Source organism: Salvia hispanica, chromosome 5 (genome assembly GCF_023119035.1).
Source record: "Salvia hispanica cultivar TCC Black 2014 chromosome 5, UniMelb_Shisp_WGS_1.0, whole genome shotgun sequence".
Classification (NCBI taxonomy): Eukaryota; Viridiplantae; Streptophyta; class Magnoliopsida; order Lamiales; family Lamiaceae; genus Salvia; species Salvia hispanica.
In genome coordinates this window covers 20509703-20527048 of record NC_062969.1, presented here as the reverse complement: position 1 = coordinate 20527048, position 17346 = coordinate 20509703, and the positions used below count along the sequence as shown (strand labels likewise).

The 17346-nt window shown below is 35.7% G+C and overlaps 1 protein-coding gene across 1 annotated transcript; it reads right to left on the bottom strand.

Annotated features, from left to right (window-relative positions):
• Window positions 1-3328: 3328 nt before the first annotated feature.
• LOC125187736 (transcription factor MYBC1-like) lies at window positions 3329-4218 on the bottom strand. Its single transcript, XM_048084365.1, has one exon. The coding sequence runs from the start codon at window positions 4102-4104 to the stop codon at window positions 3568-3570; it is 537 nt and encodes a 178-aa protein (XP_047940322.1). The 5' UTR covers window positions 4105-4218; the 3' UTR covers window positions 3329-3567.
• Between the last annotated feature and the right edge of the window lie 13128 nt (window positions 4219-17346).

Here is a 17346-nt window from a genome sequence, read left to right as displayed (position 1 = left end):
AATCTGGTAATGAAAAAATGAACTAACAATTTTATTTTCCTTTTTGTGGGCCACAGTTCCTAGAGTCATGGTAACCTAATTCTCCACATTTTATAACACCGACACAATGGTTTGTTGTTCAACTTTATAGCCTTCTCCTTCGTGGACACCAAATGGCTTTTGTTATCACTTTTCCGAACCTTTAGTTATTGGGTGCACTGCAACTCATATAGCGGTATATTGCAATCTCGATAAAAATAAAATTATTCTCGTTAACAAACACTAATTACTGAAATGGAATGCTAACCTGATAACAATAATATAAAATTTAATAATTAATCTGCAATCGTTTCTTTAAACTACAACAAGAACAAAAATTATTAAAATAACATGTAAACTGCATATCACCATGGTAACACTGTAATATTCAATGAATAACACTGCAAAAAAATTGTGAACAAAACTGAAACCAACAGTTAACAACGAAATTTATGAAATCAGCAGCAAAAAAAGAAAGTACCAAGAAGAGATTCACAGAAATCAAAGCCGAATCAGTTCAGATAATATTGACTGCAATATACGATAGTATGGACTGCAATATACGACTATATAAACAGCAAGATGTAAAACAACAATTAGTACATAGAAACTACATAAACAGAAACATGGTATTGCCATAAAATCACAGCATGCATATTCTGCATCATTCCTTAAATCTATTGAAACAGAACAATGTTCAACCAAAAACTTCTCATCAACCAAAATCGCAAACTACCCTTCAACCAAAATTAAAAAAGAAAAACTCGCCAACCAATGATAATCAAAACAATCTGAATCTGAATATGACAAATCAGCAAACAATCTGAATCGAGAATTGATAATCTAACAAAGCTCACATTCTGGAAAAACATACAGGTCAGAGTTGATAATCGATTCACCCATAATCGAACGATTTTGTGAATGAATTGCAGAGAGCACAAAAAGCGATTGCACAAGTGCTGTAATTGCAAAGAAATCGCTGTCAATTCTAGAGGAATCAAATTTAGATTAATTGAACCGATGGTGAGATTGATAGCTCAAATTGAGATGAATTCAAACTGGATTGAACATGTGGCGTGTTATTTGGAGCTAGATATTGCAGGATCGAGAATCAAAATCGAGATTGGTTGAGTGATTTGCAGAATCTAGCGTGAAATTTGGGTTGAGAATGATAAGGAAATTTGCATAATGATAAATTTAGGCGTGAATGGATGAAGATGAATTAGAAAAGAAAATTCATAGTATTCCCTTCAGCCTTTTAATTTGATTAAACACAAATAAAATGAGCTGCTATATGGCAGCTTAGCAACCGTCCAATTTCTAGATCTTGGGGCCCCTAATGGTGGTATGGTGTTATATTAAATAGTATTGTCATTTTAACACAATCCTATTTGGATATGATCATCCGTTTATTGCTTAAGTGTCTGTATATAGATTGATGTTATTATGTTCTCGTCGAATAACTTGCTAACACTATTTTTTGTCTACATATGTTGATTCAATAATTATATACGGAGTAGTAATATTGTATATTTTTTGTCTACATATGTTGATTCAATAATTATATACGGAGTAGTAATATTGTATAGAATTTTCTAACTATTCTATACATATTTTGAAACTTGATCTTATCCATTATAGGGAGGCATCCACTTACATTTTTCTCTTTAATATTTTAATTTTTAATTCTGCAAAATGAATAGTTCATTTTTTGGTTTCATTCGCTCAATCTTTTTCCACCTATTGTTTAAGTACTATAATTCTGAGTTTTAGTCAGACATAGGGACAATAGCAACTTTATTTTAAAAATTTATTATATTTGTTCAAATTCTAATCAGTCTCATGAATTAAAATATATAAAATTACAAAATTTTAATTTTTTTCAATAATTCGTATACAAATCAACATCTTTCAGTGTATTAAAATACTGCTTTTTTCCAGTCATTAACAATGTTTTGGTCAATTTTAGTCACTCTCCAGAAGATCTATCATACACGAAACAATGCACAAAATCACAAATCATTTATGAAGTCTTTAAAAATCTATGGCTTAAATAAAAGAATTAAAAATCTTACGATAAGGAACGTTATAAAACAAAATCAAATGCCAGGCGATTCTATCTCGTGGTCTACGTAGTTGTTTAGCTTGGCCCACATGAAAATGAAATCACAAACCAACAAACTGCTAATAATTCTTCTGCCTGATTTTTCTTTTTAAACAAAATTTTGATATGCAAAAAGTAATTTAAAAATATCAACTTGTGTACTAGGGCACTTCAATGTAAAGTTCAGTGTTCCAAGTAGTTCTATACTACAAATACACAAAAAAACAATTTTATATATAGAAAGATACAAAAGATCCCCAATATATATATCAACAATTTCATAAGATGAAAATCGATGTTTTTTTTGTTGGGATTTTTTAAATTAGTATCTTTAAGGTTTTAATCTTCTATTTCTCATAGAGCAAATCACTGAAAGCTAAAAGTGTTTTATTGAAAAAGCAAGAAATGTAAAACAATGGAATGTACTCTCTCCGTTTCTTCATAGTTGAGGCGGAACTTTTCGGCACGAAGTTTTATAAATGAATGTTGGATGTGTTAAATAAATAGATAAAAAAGTAAGAGAGAGGAAAAAGTAGAGAGAATAAAGTATAAAGTGAATAAAGTAGAGAGAGTAAAGTAAGAGAGAGGAAAAAGTTACCATATAAGGAAACGACTCAACTATGAAGAAACTTCCTGAAATGGTAAAATGACTCAACTATGAAGAAACGGAGGGAGTATAGTTTATAGAAAGTTTTAAAAAAAATTATTATAGCACAACTTTTGTATAGGCTAACATTATAATACAACGAAAGAAAAACCTTATCCGAATTGCATTTAAAGAGAAATTAATTAGATCAACCAAGCAAGTAACATCAGCTAATTCTCTCTTCTGCACTATAAATATTCATAAGCTGTGGGAAATAAAATCCAGGAAATCAACTTAAAAATAGGAAATCCAAGAATAGATTATCCATAGATGAAGAAAGATTATTATTAGATCTTAATTCAAAAGAAGTTCCAACAAGACTAATAAAATCAAAACAATAATGTAGTGAAGAATCATAAAAGCCAGTGTACTTAAAAATGAATTATAAAGCAGTTGAAAATTGTGGCCTTAAGTTGCTTAATACAGAGAGAGTAAGTGTCCATAGCCAAAAAAGGGATATTATTAATGATGAAGTGAAGTGCCATAAAAGTAACTGAGTGGAAAAAACAATATTTGGCACATTTGGAAACAAGAAACACAAAAGGAGTTGGTAATAAGCATGAAGAAAAAAGTGCATGTGGATTCAAATACAATAGAGAGGGATTAGTAATTCACAACAAACAAACAACTCTGGTAATTAAGCTGAGTAAGAAAAACTAAATCTAAGAACAGAGATTGAAACCAATATAAGAAGCATCTATTAGAAATGAGTCACTCACCCCTTATAAAAGAGGGAGAGTTATCCACACTTATATAAAGAAGGTAGGATATGAAACAAGATTTAAGAGTTTGAACAGTATCAGCGATCGGTGGTGGGGAAAAGGGTGAGAATTTTCGTGCCATCATCCTGGGGATTTCTAATTGGAGGGGTCGGGGAGGTGGAGAAGTGCAGGAAGGGCATGAAGTGGTCGGAGGGAGGGTGGAGGAAATGCGGGGGCACGGGGGAAGTGGCGAAGAGGCGGTCAGTGGCGGAGGAGGCGGGGGTATTGTTGGTCTGCATTCGCTTCAAATAGAGCCTGTATTTCTGCAAATGGCTGGCGACGTTCTCACGGGTGAGGCCGTCAACGCTCATCAGCTGCATTATGGTCTTGGGGACGGCGTTCTTGATCCCAAGATGGGCGACGGCGTCCACGAACCTCTTGTGCAGCTGTGGGGTCCACACCAGCCTCGGCCTCTTCAGCGTCCTAGCCACCGGCTCCTCCTCTTCACTTTGAATATTGAAAGCCTGAGCTAGATCAGGTGTTATTAGGGATTGGGAAAGGGGCATCAGATCCTCTGCCGATGGTAATTCTTCCTCCCATTTCCTAAACCAATTTGAATCATTCTCTTCCCTCATTCTCTCTCTCTCTCTCTAAATCTGCAGAGTTACTACTGAGTTTGATTAGAGATTAGAGAGAGATAGAGGAGGAGGAGGGGTGATCGAGGTGGATTTTGTCTTCTTCTTTTCACCTCTTATTATGGGTTGATTTTTATATTTATTCCAGGATTTAGGTCTTCCTTTTTATGGTTTATTTATTTATTTATTTATATCAATTATAGATTCACTGCCAAGAGATAACACTTGGGAGCGTAAGTTGCACGCCAGGTTGTGATTGGTGTGGGACGCCCAATCAGGTTGTCAGGTGATTGTGTGCCGGTGATCAAAGTCAATATCTTAAACATTGTTTTGTTTTGGTTTAATTTCCTTGAATGAAAGATGCAATCATAGGGGAGGTGACCTAATAAATGATTTTTAACTTTCTCCCACTCCTTTGAGACGTCTTTTATTTTTCTTTTGATGCCTTTTTGTAAATGGAATTCTTTTAATTCCCATTTTGAGACTGAAAACCAATAATACCTTTATTTTCTTTTGTTTTACTAATAGAGTGCACATGTTTTTGTTTGGAATATGGTCGAATAGTTGAAGGATATTTTTGTTACCCCATTTTATAAAAATATATATTTTTTTAATTTTAATTTATCTTATAAAGTTAATCTATTTTCATTTCTCACTTACGATAAAAAAAAGAAAGAAATTACTATTGTTTTTGTCTTTTAGAAAAAAACTATTTACATTTTTGATGTGAATCTGGGGATTCACAATCATAGGATGCAACGACATCGAGGGCCATGGGTTGATTGTGGTCTGAAAAGAAGGTGGAGATATGGCAAGGAGCCAAGCCGGATTCGGAGGTCTGACTCAAACCAGAATTTTCCTATCAAGATGGTGTCCAAATGCTCTTCTAAGACCACCATTGTCTTCATCGTCAAAAGAGCTTCGCGTGAGTACCTTACACGCCTCAATCGGAGCCCGGATGAGGAAGTTATGGTCGTTTTACAAAAGCTGCGCAGTCCAACAAGCAAAACGCCCGACCACAGAGAATTTGCCCAGCCTGGAGAGGAAAAACGCCCGACCCGGGCGTTTTGTGCGACTTGCGATTTTTGCTCATTTTTCCTCTTTTGTTTTGCACTTTTAACCTCTAGTATAAATACCCATGTCTAGTGTTTTTGTCTTCAGCTTTTGAATATTTGTAAGAGACCATTTCTCCATATTTGAGAGCTCACCTTCTTCATCTTTTGAAGACTTATCAAATTCCTTCGAGTTGCATTCAATCTTTTGCCGGGCTAAGGTTGATTTGTAAAGGTATGCTTGCTAGTTCTTGTGTTGCTAGTTTGTGGAGCCATTAGGTGTTTGTATGTGAAAGTGCCTTTGGGATTTCTTTCTTGTTTTTCACCTAAATCATAACACTTATCCATCCTCTCTATCCTTTTATCCATTTTTCTTGTTCCATTTCTTGGGTTATCTTGTTTATTTGTTGGGTTTATTTACAAGAATAAGTCCGGGGCAAATTCATGAATCTTCAATCTATAAGATTCACGTTAATTTTGGTTCGTCCTTTAAAATTAGAAACTTTTTATTTTAAGATATCTTTTTCTCAATAAAGAAATAAATTAAAGAATAATGTCTAAATTAGAGAATTCAAATACTTCAAAATTTCAAGTATATATAAACTTAAATAATATCCGACAACGGCGCCAAAAACTTGACTTGCCTTTATTTTCGTAAGAATAATCCAGCAAGTGTACTTCACTATTATATATTGTTTGGGCAAGATAAGAGTATCGTATCTACGGAGTATTTAGTTCGCTTAAGTACTTTTAATTATAATCATTCACAATTTAAACAGTTCAAGTTTTGGTTTGGTTTCTAAAATCTAGATCACAACTAATTCAAAGCAAATTAAAAATTTAAATCATGAAATTTGGTCAAATTCTAGTCTGTCCCATGAAGTTTGAATTTAGAATATTAAATCACGAAGTTTCGATTTTCTCAAATTTTTCATTCATGCACAAAATGTCATCTTTTAACGATAATCAAAACAATGTGTTTCATTAAACTAAATATGTTTTCTTATATAATGCTTTATTTTCTTATTTTATTGAATATTGTTGTTTTAATATCACCAAAAGATGTTGATATGTGCATTGATAAGACAATTGAGAAAAATTGAATTTCGTGAATAATATTTCAATTTCAAATTTTGTGGGACGGACCAGAATTTGACTTATTCCTTAAAATAATATAGGAAAGATGAATTGATGTGAGAAAATATAAAGAAAAGATAGAGTTCTAGGCTTAGACTACTATGATTTAGTGTTGAGTAGTTTGATGAAAACCTTTACGTTTAAAGTGAACTACAAAAGCAGTCTATGGACTATGGGTTTATCTCGCCAATAGTCTCTGGATTTTAAAAATATCTCCATTAGTCCCTCGACTAAGGGTTTATTTCAAAATTGGTCATTTTGCAATGTTTTCTTCCGAAAATGCCCTTTTGGCTGCTGGGCAATTTCGGAAGAAAACATTTTAACTGTTTCAATATGATATTAGTTCAATGATGTACTAAATATGATACTATTTAAAAATTATCTTCTTTTTCCCTTTCTCATCCTTCATTTTGCTTTATTTTAATTTTAATATTACATTTAATTTTATAAAATTATAAATTTTAAATTTTAATTACCAATAAATTATTTTTAATAAAAATTATTAATTTAGTTACCTATACTACAATTTATGAATTTGGATACTCATTTCACTATTCCCTCTGTCCCAAAGTAGTTGAGTCGTATTCTTTTTTTTGTTTTTTCAAAATAGTTGAGTCATTTCTTTTTTGGTAAAGACTTTATTTTCTCTTACTTTAATCTCTCTACTTTAACCTTTAACAAAACAATTTCTTAAATCTCATGCCCAAAAAAATTGCCCCAACTACCTTGGGATGGAGGGAGTATTATAATAAAAATTTAGTGGTCATGGCATACCAAATGGCATGATGACTTGGTATGTCCCACTAATCACTATTTAACATGTGGATATAGTAGGATTCTGGATATGTAAGTATTTAGAATGGAATACAGTTTTAGAATTTAAAAACTTTCCAAATTATTAGATGGAATGATAAAATACATGTATATATGTAAAATTATATATTTAAAGGTGATTGATTTAAGATATGATGGAACTATTCTGCTTTTCTTTATGGAGTATGTGTACATGAATATATGTATTAGTGGGCTATGATCAACTAATTAACAATCTCAAATTAAAATTAATTCTTAGTCATTAGATGAAGAGATCAATTATAATAATGTCAAATGAATTATATTTTAAATTTAAATAATTAGTAAATAAATTTAAATGGTATTAATGACAATTCTCTCTCATCAAAATTTTAGATTTACGTAACTCTCTCTATTTAAATTATTTTTTCGCAAAAAGTATATCAAATTAAAGGTAATTTTATAAGAATTCTAACGAGATATCAATTGCATATGTTCGGACGACGTTTAGATGATGAAATTTGATAAGTTTTATTTCAGTTTTCGTACATGTCTGTAAACATATTTTTTTTATCAACAAATCTCAATATAGTGTATGTAAAATATCAATAAAACCGTGTTGATATTTCCGTGTATTTGTGTTGAAATACTCATGTCCTTCTATTGATATTTGTAATACACTATGTTGATATAAAAAAACTCACAAAAATTATCATATGATAACATAATGACGATATTACCCTTTTGTTGATATTTGTCTATTATTTATTGAAATTTGTGAATTTCAATCTCATCCACTCATTTCAAAATCTAAAGGTGTAGATTTAGTCTTAGTTTTGGATTATGATGCTATAAGCATTAAAAGAAGACCCGTGTAAAGTATTAACTCCATCTGTTCCCTCATAGTTGAGTCGTTTTTCCATTTTGGGAAGTTCTCTCATAGTTGAGTAGTTTTTAAAAATGGAAAAAATCAGGATATTTAATGGTTTAGCTGGTTTAATTAACACCCCTTATCAAAGTTAATAGCTAATTACACAATTAAAAAAATCCCCAACCCTAATTCCCTTATCACACTCGCCGCATTCCCCATATCTCTCTAAAACAAAAAACGTTCTCCCTTCTCTCTTCTTCATCTGCTAACCCTAGATCTAAAATCCGTCGTCCCCTCTGAAATTCGAACACCAAATTAAGGTTCCGCCCTCCTCTTCTCACTCACAACGTCGACTTTACTCTTCTCTCTCAACTCACCCGTCGTCGTCTATTTTCTCATTTCGCCGACCCCAAACAATGCACCGCTCGCACATCACCAACTCCGACGACCGGAGACAGCCACGCAACCCCCTCGCCGATGGAGATGGTTGGATTAACCCTCGCCAGAATGTGAAGTGGCGCCATAATTCACCCTCTGAAAATTTTTGTAAATTTCATGTAATGTTACAGTTGTGCCAAACATTAAACTTGAAATGTTACAGCTTTGCCAATCATTTGGATTAATAAAAAAAGACTTTTCATTATACTTTAGTATATGTATTCTCGGCTCTCTCTCTCTCTCTTAAATTCAAAATTTAATTTTGAAGATTTGGATAATTAACAACTAAATAAACAATTTATAAAATTGAATTTGTAAACAAATTTTTGTTTACTTTAAATAAAAAGTTCAAATAAAATATGAAATTCAAATTCAAAAGTCCAACCACTTTATCTATTTTATTACCTATCTACTTAACCCACTAAACATCATTGTCTTATACACTATGCCCAAAAGTTCTGCCTCAACTGTAGAGGAACGGAGGGATATATAAATATATCAAAAAATCAAAAGATGATGATAATGTAAATTTTAATTTCTTTTTGTTTATATATTTACAAAATTACAAATATGAAATGTAATGATAAATTAAACCACAAATCTTGCTAGCACTGTTATTGTCACAACCGCACTTACCTAAGGATAGAAAGCACGGTGGATCACGATCATAGAGTACGACACATAGTCCAATGAAAATACCAAATCATAGATTGAAATCATGAAGCAACAAGGTCTATATGAAAATAGTCCAATGATATGTCGTATTCTAAGCCTTGGTTACTGGTCAGTATGTCGTGAATTGCATGTATTATCCGCAAAGAAGTTGTTTAAGTGTGCAAGATAAAGGGGTCCAAGTCAGTAGGAGACGATTCAGACAACTCATGTGAAAAGAGCGCTAGAAGGGTGCAATACTGACCAGGATGCATGCCAGAGAAAAGGCTCGAGATGGAGAAGAAGGATTGCTGGGATGATCAACCATAAACAAGGGCAAGAGAGTCATTTCACGAAGTAAGTCTACCCTAAAAGTAAGAGCAAGCCTCCCTATAAAAGAAGTCACTTAAAGAGAGAGATAGAGTTCTTAGTTCGGAGTCCAACCAGTACACTTAGTAGAATTCTCTCGAAGATCAGTTCCTTCAGCATTGTCCACATTCTTCTCGTTCCTCGCCACAACCATGGTCACCTAAAGTTCCAGACGTCCACCGGAGAGTCATCATCCACCGGTCCAGCCAGTTTGTCTCGTACAGTAGCAGTGTAATCTTTACTTGTTTTCTTCGTTGGATCTGTTGCAAACTTAAATCTTGTTGCCTTTTGAAGTATTTCGTTAAGATCCAAACGTTTCAGTTATGAAGTTTGTTTTACGCATCTCTCTTTGGTTTGAATCTGCTTCATTATGCCTAGGAAAATTAGATCTAGTTATCGCGTTTATTTTCTAAGTTTTTACGCATGTCTTCGTTTGAGTAGACCAGATATGGAGTTTGTTAATTGGAATTTCAAGTTCATGTCTCAGTTTAAGTTTTCGTGCATGAATTTCTCGTTTTGCGTTGCCGTTACCACCTTGCATGTTAGCCAGTAGGAATAATCTGGAGTTATTAGTCGTTAATCTTCAAGTTTAAGCTTTTTAATTGATGGATCTTATGTTTGAAGTTGTGAATTTGAGTTTATCCATGGAGTTTGTGTTCATATAATTTCTATGCATACTTGTTGAAGAAGAAAACATCACAATCCACTTTTTCTAGGACCACTTTTGCTTTTAGTTACTTTTTACTTTTGTCTTTTACTTTAAGTTTGTACCCTCTAGACCTGTCAGAGTTGCCACTCAGCCACCACATATCCCCTGCTGTTCTATATTTCCTTATTTAGTAACTGTCTACTTTTCAATATCCCTGAGATATCTTGTCCCTTATTTTCACGTACACAACCACATGTCGGTCACTTTCACGCCCACTAGTCAGTAGAGTACCATCTTTAATTTCTGTCTAGGTAGAATCTCAACCCAAAAGCGTGGTAGCTAACCAAAACCTCCCAGATTATCACCACAATTATCTGAACGTGTCCATCTCTGTGAGATTCGACCCTTACCTCCACTATCTAGCCAGTAGAAGTGGGTTGAGGAATATATTTGATATCAGGTTACGGTCGTCGTGCCAACGACTCAGCTGGGTTGGGATTTCCATCCTGATCAGTTAGACGCACCTTTACTTTAACACAACACCGAAAACCTGCACTTTCATCCAACAATTCAAGGAACATAAGAGTTTAAAACTTAGAGTAGCGGAAGCATTTGTGAGTTGACTACTACTATGTATGAAGACACATTAACAGTCGAAACATTTATTGAATCCGACCTTCGTCCCAATGCTCAACATTCTCCATCCTCGTCACGTCTCAACGTGCACGTAGGGAAAACACATGCAAGGCTGAGTACTTGATGCACTAAGTGAACTCATGCCAAATATATTTTCATCAATAAAGTTAGGTCAAGCCATAGTTGAGTAAAACTCGGGTTTTAATTTAAAATGCTGAAAAACACTAAAAAATCATTTTCATAGTAATAGGTGTCTACACAGACAAACATCATCATCATCATCCATCATATATCATATCTGAACCATCATGTGAAACGAGAATGTGGCCTCAAGCTCAATCACTGGACCGGCCGACCCAAAAGGCTGCTCACGATCCCTATCAGTGCACTAGCCTCAGTAGGTGCTTAGACCCTCCCGAATTCACTAACCATCAAAGTCTAGTAGGACGTTATCCTAGTAGAAAATCAGATAGGCAATTCAAAATAGAAAATACGACATGACATAACGTTTAAACCACCCTGATATCACCATATTCATATCATTGAAAATAAAAGAGTTTAAGTAACAGAGCCCACCTCGTTGCTTACTTCCTCAACTCGACTTTTCTATTCTGGCTTTAAAATAGTGTGCAAAAATCACCTTTTTAAAAGAACATAACACACGAAACAAAAATTAGACTTTTAGGAACATAATTAAATTAAAAACAAAAACATGCATCCTATGTGATGTTTATTTTATCCTACTAACTTCATAACGTTGAGTTGATCTCCCTTTCAATTTTTGCGGCTGCCCGTGGCATCGCGGGCGATGCCGGCCGGCCCTTCGCGCCTCCAAGATTATATTCCATTTGCCAGATCTCGTTTTTCTTATCATTTCATCTGGCCCAAAATAATCATTTAATCTAAGCCCAAATAATTCAATCCAACATCCCAAAACATTTAGGGGACGTTTGGTTATGCTGTTAAGTCATGTTAGTGGCTTTTATCTTGATATTACAGATATTTGGTTATCATGTTATCGTAACAGCATGGCCCAAGAAATTAGTACAGGCCCCCGAGGAATTTGTCCAGAAACGTGTTAAATTTGTATATTGACAAGAGGCACCAATTGTATTTAAGCCTCGAATCTTGGACCAAGTTATGACCATAAAATTACCATACTCTCCCTCATCAATGCCCCTAACCAATTCCCCCTCGTCAAAACTCTCTTTGAATCCCTCCTGTTTCATTCTCTTCCCAAGCGAAGGTGTGCCCTCGGTAAATCCGACTTATTTCTTCTACCCGATCAGAAAGACAGAGGCAAACAGTTGAATTGGAGTGTCAATTTGAACCAGTTAGGTTTCGATCCCTTGCTTTTTCTCGTAATTACCTTCATATTCATCCATGAACGAAAACGGTTTCGATCCATTCATTTACCCATGTGAAACAATTCAACCAAATTTTGTCCTTATTCACAAATTGGAATATCTTCACGGACAATGAGTCCACAACATTTTGTGTATCTTCGCTCCTAATTGAAATGTACCATCAATCCGAAGTCTTGTAAAGTTATATACATAATATTGAATACCCACTGATTTATGCATAAATTTGTTTTCTAAAATTTGAATTATAGGCATAAATTGGTATTCTGACATCTGGTTTTTATTATTGCATTTGTCGATTACTCCCTTCGTCCCTCTTTAGAAGTCTCAGTTTACCATTTTTGTGCGTCCCACTTTAGGAGTCCTGGTTGAAATATTCCATAAATGGTATTAGGCCTCACATTCCATTAACTTTTTCCTACTCATATTTTATTATTAAACTAATATAAAATAGTAGGACTCACATTCCACTATCTTTTTTCACCAACTTTCCTTTATATTTTTAAAACCCGTGCCGAACTCAACCGGGACTCCTAAAGTGGGACGAAGGGAGTATTATTTTTGGTGAGCATTGATGATCTCCTTGTCGTATTGCTTACTACAATCCACATGTCTTTGGAATGTTGTCTAGGAGATGAGATCAATCAAAAACATTGATGAAGCAATCTTGTTTTTGATGGAGGATATTGCGTAAAACTTCCAGATCTAATGACTTTGTATTCTTCACACACGGTCTCGCACTATGTTCATAAGGTGTTGCGTGCAGTTCTAAGTATGCACTCCCTTTTCCTAGTAAAACCTGACTCCGTCCCTGAGGATTGCACGGATCCTAGATGGAAATGGTTCAAGGTGCTTCTCAATAACTGAGCTTATTAGGATTGCTATAGTTGTTTCATTGTTGTTTATGAATACTGAAATATGTTATGTAATACTGTTGTTTGTTTGTGACAGGGTTGCTTAGGAGCCCTAGACGGTACGTACATTAACGTACTAGTTCGGAATGCTGACAAACCAAGGTATAGAACACGGTGTTGGAATCGTGTTTGGTCAATGGACTTTGACCAATCTAAATGTGACGAGACATTTAATTTTGTAAAATTAAATGCAATAGCGACGATCTACTTTCGGAGTAGATGTCCGTGGTACATTCATTTTCTCTAAACTGATTCCCGATGAGAGAAATATCCGTGGTATATTCATTTTCTCTAAACCGATTCCCGATGAGTGAGAAATTATGAATTAAAGTTTGTCACAGTGGTGAGCTATAAAGGAGCTATTAGATAAAACCAATGGATTAATTAAAAGAGTTAATTATCTCACATTAGTGGAGAGAATCTTATTAAACATTGATTTATTAAGATGAATTATTACGTGTAATAATTATAGTAGACCCAAGTGCACAATGGGTGCTAAATGGTCCACGACGGACCCCGACATATAGCGGGTCCCAAGAGGTCCACGACGGACCTCGACGCATAGCGGGTGACAAAAGGTCCCCGATGGACCCCGACGTATCGTGTGACCAAAAGTTTCACGATGAACCCCGTCGTGTAGCGTGTCCAGATGCATCAGTCTCCTCTAGCTCCCGTAACGGCTAGTCACTTCCGACGGTTACAGTCAAAGCCATGATGGCACACATAATGGCCGTTGACTCCATCAATGCGCATGAGTGGACCTGGCCTATAAATAGGCATGCATCCATTGCATTCTCTAAACAACACTAGACACAACAAGATTGCATATCATTTTGCATAGCTCTCTCCCACTTTGTGCATAGTCTTCTGTCGAAGCTCTGCCCTCGCCATCATCCAGTTCGCTGAAGCTTGTTATGTTTGCGGTGCTGCAAGACGAAGTTGTTTTATCTTTGGGGACGACACGCCAATCCGAGAGCACTACTAGGGCGTATCTTGTCTTGCGGAAAGAGGACTCCTCGACTTGGCTAATATCTTTACGGTTTATAGTTTTGATTATTGTTTTTATTATTTCAATTCAGTTTATTGTACTTTTATCTTCGTTCTTCATTTGGGTTGTATTACGCCCGGTTAGTGTATCTTTGTATCACAGAGTTAATATTTCATAGAAAGAAAAACAAAAACACGGAAAGGCCAAATTTCAACCAACACCCTCGCAGTTTGTGATCATCGGATGCGGTTCGTGTACGTACTCCTCGGATGGGAAGGTTCGACTGGTGATGCGAGGGTATTACATGACGCCGTGAACAGACCAAACGGTTTAAAGGTTCACATAGGTAAATGCTTACCAATCTAATGAATGGTTTATAAAATATCCTTCCTGCGTAGCTGTTGTCGTCTACATATTGGATCTATATAATGGATTGGTGTTGAAATTTTTTTTCTAGGAAATTACTACTTATGCAACAATGGTTACGCAAACAATGATGGTTTCCTCACTCCGTACAAAGGGGTTCATTTGAAGGAATGGGGACTAGTTGCAAAGAGGCTTGTAAATCCAGCCGAAACTTTCAATATCCGGCACACGAGAGCAAGGAACGTGATAGAGAGCGCTTTTGCAGTGTTAAAGATGAGGTAGGGCATACTTAGGAGTGCACCATTCTATCCTATCAAAGTGCAGGTACAAATGATTATAGCATGCTTCCTTCTGCACAATTACATACGAGGGGAGATGGCAGTTGATCCATTGGAGCAATTACTCGACCATGAACCCGAAGCTGGAGTTTATGATGAAGATGAGCATGGAGATCTTGAATTTACCTACCACGGAATGGAATCAGCAAAAGGATGAGATTGCACAAGCAATGTGGCAACATGTAAGTTTTCACACAATATCATTATTAAGCGAGTGAGGTCCACATTGGTGAAGTATGTGTGACATTTAGCTCCCATTTGTAGGACAACGAAGGCCGCTAGCATGTTCGTCCCCTCCTGATGTTGTATGACCTACTTTATATCTATGGTTGTTATCTCTACATATCGATATTATTATCATTCTACCTTGTTGTTGTTGGTAATGAGACTGAAGACTCTTTATGAAACGTTGTAATATCTTGACAATGTTTCCAATTTTGTTTCAAGAGGGAATGTTTGGTCTCTTATTTGTGTTGCCAATTTAAATTAGTTTGACATGGTAATTAATTATATTTTAAAAAAACAAATGCTCACAGGGTCAGATACACAACTATGATCCCAAACTTTGAATTTATTTCAACAGAACGACCAAGGATACATAGGATTCGAGTGCAAGGTACAAGATTAAAATTGGCGATTAATGGTTACTCGTAAGTTGGTGGCGTCCGTCGTCATTAAGTCAAACTTGAGCACGTCTCCCACTTGGAGATGATTATTTTTTGCAAACGTTTTCCACCCACGCCTAATTCGAATGTCGTGACCTCTATCTCGTACATAAACATCCCAGTCGTCCTCCCCATTCCAAAGTGTGGCCGGATAGACCGTATCTTTGTCAGCAACTTCAGTTTTCCAAAACTCTGATGGAAGGCTCTACAACATTGGTTACAAAATTATAAAATACCCAAGTACACCAGATTTATAAAAAAACATAATATAAAAAATGGGGCAAGCATGGTTTATATAATGTTAGGACCACTTACAAGACCCCGTTCCAAATCACTTGCAATGAGAACAACTGAAACCCGATAAGGGGGGCGGTTGGGCACTTGCCCCCCAGCCATCATTGTCTTCGCTCTTCGAAGTAAATTCATTTGGATCCCTAACCTCTGGAACTGGCCACATAGAAGACAAAAGTTATACAAAAATGATGATAATATAACATAGAAAACCTCATTCCATATCACGTTGCGGCATGCAACCGTTCATTCCATATCGGGTCACTAGGAAAGAGCTTTTTCTGTCAAATGTGAAAACAAGTGCGTCGCCGCGGTTGAAATGATTTGAGTATGCAAAATTATTCCACCCGCCTTCGAAGAACCATTCACGAGGAGCTTTCTTCATACGTACCAACCATCGTTTCCCATTTATCATCTCCAGAAGGCATTATGGAGGGAGTTCTGGTCCAAACTCAGCGATCCAATCTGTCGGCAGAACCTGTTTACGAAACAACAAATTTAGCACGAGTACGGTGCATTGCAATAGGGTCAAGAACAATTACGTGATCGCTCACCAATTTCTGAGAGCAGTGCTCCGGCATGAAGAGTCTCGCGAAACTTGGACGGTAATTTCTGCAAATAAGAAGTTATTATAATCCGTTTCAATAACTAAACTATATGCATTGCAAGTATGCAAAGCTGGAGTCACCTCGGAAAGGGACGTATCGCATCGCCCTCCATCGGAAAATTTGTAGTAATTGAATATTAAAAAATGACGCTACTTCTATCACATTTTATGGATAGAAGTTCACAATTTTCTTCCAATACATGCACGTGAATGCCAACTTTTCTTCAACGATATCATTGATAAACATGTGAATAAAAAAAGGACTACCATAGAGTAGCCAATCAAAACTTACAAATCACGTGTGTTACAAATGATTTTGTATATGAATTCCCATTGATATACATGTGAATACCACCAAGCTGTGAAGGAGGTGCACCAGTGCATTGAGTTGACGTGGATGGAGTAATCAATCAAAACTTACAAATCACATGGGAATAGTTCTATGTAATGTTACAAATAATTTGTATATGAATACCAATTGATGTCCTAGAAATCCCTACAGCCTCAAGTCAAGTAACATTGTTCATATTCACATAGGCAAAATTAAACTAAGCTCCATGAATGTTATGATTCCTCGGCAGGGGTCGTTTATTTACCAGGCAAACTGGTCTGCTGAGATCGACGCTGTGATGCTACGGACCATAATTCGCACATAGAGAGAAGCCAAATGGGAAGACACTGTCATCCCAATTCCTTTTCTGGTCGAAGCATCAAAGACTATAGCCACGGAGGTTGGCATACATTTACATGGAGTAAGTTGTATGAAAGATTCCAATTGCTAGAGCAAAGGTATCGTGCCTTCAAGGAAGTGGTCGATACTTATGGGGTCTTTTGGAACGTTATCGGCAGCACGGTGACTGCACCTGATACGGTGTGGACTGCTTTATTAGAAGTAAGTTTATTTTCTAATGAAAACCAGAGTTAATCATAATATGCAGTCATTGACTTTATATTGTATTTTTTTTTGTTGTGCTTATACAGAAAAATAGAATTTGCAGTGCATACTACTATGAGGGAGAGCGAGAGTTCAATAACCTATCAATACTCTTCGGACTTTCAAAGGTGAAAGTCGATAGTGGTGATACCGTGGTGATCATCTCCGACAAGAGAAAAC

What these genes read in the sequence shown, in the direction of transcription:
- LOC125187736 (XM_048084365.1), bottom strand. Translation starts at nt 4,104, where the DNA reads ATGAGGGAAGAGAATGATTCAAATTGGTTTAGGAAATGGGAGGAAGAA.